Source organism: Glycine max, chromosome 5 (genome assembly GCF_000004515.6).
Source record: "Glycine max cultivar Williams 82 chromosome 5, Glycine_max_v4.0, whole genome shotgun sequence".
NCBI lineage: Eukaryota > Viridiplantae > Streptophyta > Magnoliopsida > Fabales > Fabaceae > Glycine > Glycine max.
In genome coordinates, this window is record NC_038241.2 from 10,573,444 (window position 1) to 10,581,943 (window position 8,500).

Here is an 8,500-nt window from a genome sequence, read left to right on the forward strand (position 1 = left end):
GAACAATTTCTTCTGGTATTTGTTCTTGACCTTGATATGTTAGGACAACTCGTCTAATGTATAATTTTTTTTATCTTCTTCCTCATTTCAAATATGTTGTGAAATAAGCATCCCATAACACGTCATCGTCAACTGGACTAGATTTAATTTTTATATTTGATGAAGATGATGAAAATACCATTAATACTGCAAAATAAAATATAATACAATAAGTGACAAAGAATTGCATGAAAGCCTTTTCATGATTTCATCAATGCCACTTTCAATATTTATAGTGGACTTTCTCGTTAGTTATTTGGTCATTGGTAATATAGATAGAAAAGCCTTCATGGCCATCTGCATGTAACGAACGAGGAAAAAAAAGGAAATTTTGACATGATTTATATTACTAATAGAAAAGTCCTTGATAATCTGCATGGTAACAATAAGATTAGGAAAATTTTAATTTTTTAAGAGTTTAATTTCCATGTATTATTATAAAGATCGTCTATTTTTTTACATTAGTAATCAATTAAAAGTAATCTAAATATAATTTTTAAAAATAATTATATTATAAAAATTAATAAATTTATCATACATAATAATGCAAAATAAATATATCATACACCTCTATAATAACAAAAAAAATTAAATAACAACACAAAAAATACATATTACCGGTACCAACAATGTGTAGATAGAAGCGTTTTGCCACTACCACCAGCGTTTCCCCACCACCACGGAAGGGTGTTATATAAAGGGGAGGGGGAGAGGGTGGGGGGCCAAAATTTAAATGGAGGATTAATTTCCCTCCCACCTTCAACGAAACAAGCAAAAGCTGGCCCCTACCCACTGCACGCTACGCCTGCAACCTGCCCCTATGCTGCACCCTGTTTCGCCAGTTTGGACGGTGAAACGTTCCTGATCACGCTGTTTCGCCAGTTTGGACGGCAAAACGTTCCTGATCCTGCTGTTTCGCCAGTTTGGACAACGAAATGCAAGAATTAAGATTTGAGTTAATGACCAAATGGACAAAATATGTAAGGAAAAAGAAAGAGGTAAAAATCATCAAAAGGAACATATGCCAAAATTTGAGTTCAGGTGGACAGGTGTGTATTGAAAATTCATTTCTACTGAGAAAGGATGCGTTTTCTTTTTCAGGAAACAAATTTAAAATATTGTTTGAAATTACTTTTGAGGAAAACAAAAATAATTTTCTTAGAACTGGAAATAGATTAGCGAACATCAATATATTTTGGAGCAAATGCCACATACAGTGATGATAACTGAGCACTTGAAAAGCTTAGTCAAAGTTCCCAATGTGCATGCCATGTAAATGAGATCAAGATAAGAAAAAACAAAGCAAAATTGGCATGTTTTGGAATTTCTGATTATAAAAACACATTCATGTAAATTAAAAGCAGAGAAATAATGCTCCCCACAGACATTCATGCATGAATAGCTCATTATAAGCGTGATTAAATAAACTAACCTTCCCAGGCTTTACTGTGCTCACGTCTTCTAGAGAACATATAACACACTGCCACGAAAAGTAATAAGTTTTAGTTACAAAAGGTTTGCATAAAAAAACACAAACTTGTTCTGCTTGGTTCATCATGGCCTGATTCTCAGCTTGTAATACATTAAATGTACAAAACTTGCTTTAAAAATACTAATTGATAGGTTTTTGTTTGTTAAAAATTAAGTTAGGTAAAGCAGAAAGAGTAAAATAATCAGCATACCTGAACTGGGAAATCCATTTGCGGTCTCCGGGTTGACCAATCAATATTATCCCAATTCACTGATGGTGGAAACATTTTGTAGTCCTTTTGCATGAATAAACCCTTATACATGATAATGTGAAGTTATAGGCCACTTTGAAAGGAAATTTTTAAAATGTCAATACCATTTTACATCATATATATTAGACCTGGCATTCTTCTGCAATGATATTGATATCTTCCAGCCATTTAACAGACCGGGCCCCAATGACACTAGGAACAACCACACGTAATGGATACCCATGATCCCTGTTAAGAGGCTAATGAAAGGGAATGGGTTATTAACTGAGCTGAAAACACTAACTAATATAATATCATAATTCACCAATCAAAACCAAAAAGAAAAATCCAGTTGTAATTTCCCACTGAAAGTACAATGGATAAGTTTTACAAAGGACAAAGATTAAAGATGCTTATGGTTTGATCAACAAAGCTAGCCTACGATCACTACTACTCATGCATCTCCCTAGATGTTCATCACTTTACCCCTGAAGAGATGTTTTTTAACTGAGTATTTTATTTGATAGCTAATCTTATTTATCCTACTGAGAATTTATAGGGTATGGGTGAAAATGTAGGAAAAGAGAAAAAGGTAGGGTTCCTCGTCAAACCATTCAAGCTAAAGTTGAATTTATAGGGTATATGCAGGACATATCGATGGAAAAGAAATTGCACTTGTTGAGTGGATCAGAGAAGGTAGGGTTCCTCTACAAGCCATTCAAGCTAAAATTGATTGTTGTTACTATACAGTTCAAGCTATTTATGGGGTTTTAGGGATAAAAAATTTGGACATTATCTAAATAAAGAATAATATATTTTTCTTTATTTTTAGTGTCCTATATTTATTTTATATAAACAAAAAAAAAATTACTCGATTTTTATTCCCCAAAAATTATCAATCTCAGGTAAAAAAGATACTTGATTTATATTAGATGTATTTCACTAGTGCTTGACTTATTGGAATAAATAGGTGTTACTGTTTTGGATTATAATACATTTCATATCATTCTTATTGACAAATTAAACAATGAAACCTGCAGCTCTTCTATAAAAATATGAGAAACCTACTGTGTGGCATGAATCATAGAGAATATTTTTTATATTTGTTTCTTATAGAAAGTAATAAATCTCAGAAACAAAAAACTTGAAAACTTTAGTACTGCAAGAAGATAGCATACAAAAAGTCAGATTCACTTACTTCACCATTCATTTCATAAGCTAGTAGAACATCTGCTTCAGGATTTGTGGCCTGACTGAGTGGTATTGAAGCCTTGTATGGACCCCCATTTTCCTCCTATAAGTTTTTTTAATATTGAAAGGAATCAACAGAACATTTTCAATTGAATGGTACAAGTAATCAAAATGAATTCAAGGTGTCTATAGAGTAAACATACAAGCCATAGTCATCACCTTGCACTTATCAACGCTTATAAATTCCACATGTCTTCCACCAAATCGAGTGACACTAGTCAACTTTGGAATTCCAACAAGTTCTAGAACATCAGACAATTTGGCACCACCCCAAATAGCTGAGAAAGGCAAATATAATGAAACAGTGATTAGCACACAAGACTTATTATATTAAAAAATTTAGTTTGTAGCTAAGCACTCAAGGGACATCGTAGTTGCTTTGTGAAATACTTAATCCAGAGATTCAATCCTAGCACACTTTGATTTACTTACATGTTGGCATCCCCTCCCCCCTTCTCATACCAGAACTTAGACTTCCTTCCCAAACAGAAAAAGTCCATCGAGACTCAAGGTGAAACATAAATAACTCAAGCTTCTTCATTCCTTGATCACATCAATTTTCATCTCACTAATCCAACAAAGTTGACAATACTAACCATTTCCAATAGCAGAAACATCCCAGCCAACTCCCTTTACTGTTTTGATCTTGCTCATAGCAGTCCTTCGATTACCTGCACACTGAGATATACATTGCAGGATGCAACCATCCCATCAACAACAAAAGAACCAAAATAGACATGGCTCCAATTCAATCCAAGTTCTGCAAAAGAACACACACCTGCAACGTGGCAGTGACAGAATATTTTGGAAGCATCCTGTCATCAAATAACATGGTCACGTTCTTGCATAACAACAAAAATACTAAATCCAGAATTCTTTTTTTCAGAACAGATTGTGTTGTTATTAACTCTTGGATAAATGAGAGGCCACTATCACTTTGACTTATCCAACTTCCACCAAGTAAATAGTCAAATAAGTCTTGAATAAAGGCTATTGAATCATAATTAAAATCATCACCTGTCCTGCTAATTTTTGAATTTTGAAACATAAATCGTATCGAATCATAAATTTTATAGACACAATGAAAAACAGCTTGGAATATATCATGAAAGTAATAATTATAACTAGAAAATGAATATACAAGCCCCGTGAAAAAGAAGCCTCTATTTCTGAAGACTGAAAACAGAAAAAATAGAACAGCCAAATAGAGCACAGAATGCAGGAGTGATAGCATGAAACCTTTGTTTAAGAAGAATGAAATAGAGCATTTCAATAATCAAACTGTGTTCAACACTACTACTTTCATTCCTTTTCATTTAACAATTTAAGCTCACATAACTTTTCAATTTCTTTTATAAGATATGGCTGGTGAAACCAAAGTAAAAATTAAAAAAAAAAAGCTTCAAATTGCTTAATTGTGTGATTCATATTGGTGACGAGGAAACACATGAATTCATCCATGTACCACACAATTCAAAAACCTTCATTACATGGTTGCCAGCCAAATTGCATTCAAACCGTATTGTGAACCATAAAACTCTAACAACCATGCTTGAAAGATAAAGTCAATGTCACGCTAGTCCTCGGAAGTTGAAATTACACCTGTGGTCTCTAAATATGCATTTAGTCATGAACAAGGTTTTAAAAAAAAATTCTCCTTTTTCTGCTATTCAAACTAATATTCAATGAAATTAATAAAAGAAAATAGACCTTTCGAAAAAATAAAAAAGAAATAAAATACCAGTATATTATATTGCCGGGATATTGCCTAATAAATGCTAATGACTGCTCACAGGATTTGAAATAGAGTAAGCACATAATAATACTTTTTCTCTATAAAAAAAAAGGTAAAATTAGTTTCATCTAGGAACTTCCGAATAAAATATGAATACATTAGATTAGGCTGCACAAAAAAATTATTGAACTTCCAATCGCTACCACAATTATGGCGACAATGTCAAAGTTTTTGAAGTTTCTGCAACCACAATACAACTGCAATTGTGGCTGCATCAGCCACATTTGTATGTAATTTCCCACCATATAAGGAAAGTAGGAAACCACGACCACGACCATGACGGCAATTTAAAACCTTGATCACCAATCACAAACCTCAGGCACAATTCACATCATTCAAGGACTAACTTGACAATCGACTCTACCTTCACCTTTGAATCATGGCGAATCCTAAAAGGAATTCTGACATTCACTGTGCAAGAGTACCAATTGTGGCAATTGAATTCCAAAGACGCACGAACGCACTAACCAGATATCTTTCATGAAGAGCTGTTTGGGACGCTCCACCAAACCAGACACGGTCACGGAGTATCTGTTCCAAGCAAGCAAACGCATCGCAAAACGAGTCAAACTTAAACCCACAAGGTTTTAAAGCACAGCAAAGAAGGTTAAAGAGAAAGAAAGAAAGGGACCTGTTGATGTCTTCAACAATGGGGATAGGGCCGTGGTTCCTGTTGTAGAAGAAATCGGAAGGGGTGACATAAGAGGCAACCAACGCAGCACGCGGTGGCTCCGCATTGAAAGGTTCCTGAGAAAAAATGAAACAAAAAACAATGAAGTGGTAATTAATTACAGTAATTAGCGTTTTGGGGTAAAGGAGAGAGGAAGGGATAGTTGGGGTTGCCTTGGCATTGATGAGAAGAGAAGGGTTCGGCAAATTTATTTTACAGGGTTTCTTTTAGAAACTATTTACGGAATGGGGTCTCATTTATAACAAATTACAGAGGGGGTCAGTTTCTTACGTGGGTGCCGCCATTAACACTGGCGGGAAGCTTGAATAGGCTGACTAGGAGAGAGGGGGAGAGGGGTACCGCCAACAGCAATGGCGGGATAGGGGGAGAGAGTGGGTACCGCCAGTAGCTTCTGCGGGATAGGAGGAGAGAGGGGGTACCGCCAGTGGCTGTTGCGGGACGGGGGAGAGAGGGATGCCGCCACTGGCTTCTGCGGGATAGGCTTGATGAGACTGCACGTTCACGTGTTCAAGCTTTGCACCCATGGTTCACGTGTTCAAGCTTTATTTCAGTTCTGAAAAGCCTAAGCCTGCACCTAGGGTTTACGTTGATGGCTTTCACGGTCTGCACCCTGCAATGTTTAGTTTTCAGTTCTGAAAAGGCTATACTATATAGCATGTGAACGTTAAAAAAAATTGAACGTTGGTGTTTAATTTTTCAGCTATAAAAAAAATGTTGAACTCATTCTTTACGCTTACACAGCTTACTTTGCTTTCTCTTTCTTTCTTCTTGAGTTTGAGAGATTATTGTGTTTGTGTTGTGCTTGCTGTGCTGTTTTGTGCTTTCATCCTTCAAGTGCCCTTTAAGTGCCCTTAAATTCCTGGTATGTATTTTCAAAGTAAATATGTTAATATATATTATAAGTTTAAGTTAGTTAGTATTAGTATTAACAAATATTCTAAGTTAGTTAGTATGTAAATAGTAGGTTAGTTATTATTAACAAAAGTTCTAAGTTTAAATTAGTTCGTATGAGTAGCTATTGTGTTATTATTTTTTACTTATTAATAAATATTTCAATGTTAGGTTAGTTAGTATGAAAATATTATTTGGTTAGGTTAGTTAGTATGAAAATATTATTTGGTTAGTTAGAATTAAAATTTTATTTAGTTATTGTTATTGTATATATTGTTAGATGTTATTTGGTTATTGTATATAATATTTTAGTATTAGTAGTAATTACAGCATAGCATAGAATATTATTATTAATTTTTTTTTATCAAAGAATGAGAATTTTATTATGAATTCTAGAAATATCTGTAAAATAAAATATATTCTAACTCAAGAAATATAAAGTTTTCTAAAATAATTATTCTTTCTTATCAACTTGTTTCAATTATTTTTCTAAATTTATTTTATTTGTATACTACATATGTTGTATATAATCTAAATTAATTGTATTCTTAATTATTCGTAGAATTAAAATATATGATGTATTTTGCAGGGGGTTGAAAAACTAATTATTCTTATGAGTTTTAAATAAGAAATTATTTTATAACTTAATCTCTCGTAAAAAAATTGTATGAGTAAGTATAATTGAAAAGAATATTATATATTTGTTTAGTTAGTATAAAAATATTACGTGTATATATATTTAGTTGTTGTGTATATTCTTAAATTTTATACATGTCATATTAGTTTTGTAGTATTAGGTATATATTTAGACGGATGATAGTTTAGTCTAATAAATATATATACATGCATGATACACATACGTAATATTAGATTTTTTAGTATTAGACACAAGTTAATATTAGCTTTAGGTATAGTTTTTGTAATATTAAATATTTGACACTTAAATAAATAATTGTAATATTAGACACTTGACACACGTAAATTTATCTTTTTAGTATTATAATTTTGTATTTTAAATAAATGAGTTGATAATTTAATATTATTTGAGTTAATTATTTTTTAGTTAGAATGATATATATATTATTTGTTAGTTTTAATTTGTACGTTAATATTATTTGTTTTAGAAAATTTAAGTGATTAAATATATGATACATTGTACATTATTATTATTTTTGTATATATATTATTGAAATGATTTTTTGCATTTCAATATTTGTTTGTATTATAAATAATTTGTTAGTCCATATTTTATTCAATTATTTATTTGTTAATTGTAGAAAAAAAATTACTAATAAATTAAAGTTTTCTTCACATGTATTTTAATTTATGTATAGAATATATTAAAAATTGCCCAGTTTGATTTTTTACAAATTTATTGTTATATATTTAAAGTTTACTAATAAATTAAAGTTTTCTTCACATGTATTATATTTTATTTTGCAGTAGCAATGACATCTTCATCATCATCTTCATCACATATTAACATTAAATCTGGCCCCATCGATACTGATGTATTATGGATGCAACCTAAGCATGTTTCAGAACATGTTTGGAATGGGGAAGAAGAAAGAAAATTACATATCAGACGAGTTGTCCCCACGTATCAAGGGGAAGAACAAATTCCAGAACAAATTTTTCCTTTTCTTCAACAATCTGGTTTCGGGTGGATTATCAAGATGGGATACTTAAAAATAAATGTCTCACTAATTAGTGCTCTGATAGAAAGATGGAGGCCGGAAACACATACGTTTCACATGAGATGCGGAGAGTGTACTATCACTCTACAAGACGTCTCTGTGTTGTTAGGTATAAGTGTGGATGGTTTACCATTAATCGGTCCAACAAATCTTGATTGGGCTTATTTATGTGAGGAATTATTGGGAGTCAGACCACAAGAAGGTGAAATTAAAGGTAGTGTGATTAAATTAAGTTGGTTGGCTCACCATTTTGATCAAATTAATAATGACGACGACGAAGAACAAGTACGAAGGTTTGCCCGTGCATGGATACTGAGATTTATTGGAGGTGTCTTGTTCGTTGACAAAACCAGTAACAGAGTTTCGCTAAGGTACCTTCAATTTTTACGTGACTTTGAAGAATGTAGCAGATATG

The 8,500-nt window shown here is 32.4% G+C and overlaps 1 protein-coding gene across 8 annotated transcripts; it reads right to left on the reverse strand.

Annotated features, from left to right (window-relative positions):
- Positions 1-612: 612 nt before the first annotated feature.
- LOC100808993 (sulfite oxidase) lies at positions 613-5,649 on the reverse strand. Of its 8 annotated transcripts, none has more exons than XM_041015326.1 (10): positions 5,438-5,649; positions 5,275-5,337; positions 3,790-3,826; positions 3,608-3,689; positions 3,171-3,289; positions 2,959-3,054; positions 1,910-2,020; positions 1,722-1,823; positions 1,472-1,519; positions 613-946 (listed from the first exon to the last, which is right to left on the reverse strand). In XM_041015326.1, exons 2-10 carry the CDS (start codon positions 5,286-5,288, stop codon positions 905-907), a joined length of 651 nt encoding a protein of 216 aa, XP_040871260.1. In that variant the 5' UTR covers positions 5,289-5,337; positions 5,438-5,649; the 3' UTR covers positions 613-904. The 8 variants fall into 8 exon arrangements, with proteins under 8 accessions (XP_040871260.1, XP_014631444.2, XP_040871259.1 ...); XM_014775958.2 differs by having other exon boundaries at positions 613-949; positions 5,438-5,648; XM_041015325.1 differs by having other exon boundaries at positions 613-949; positions 5,177-5,337; positions 5,438-5,523.
- Between the last annotated feature and the right edge of the window lie 2,851 nt (positions 5,650-8,500).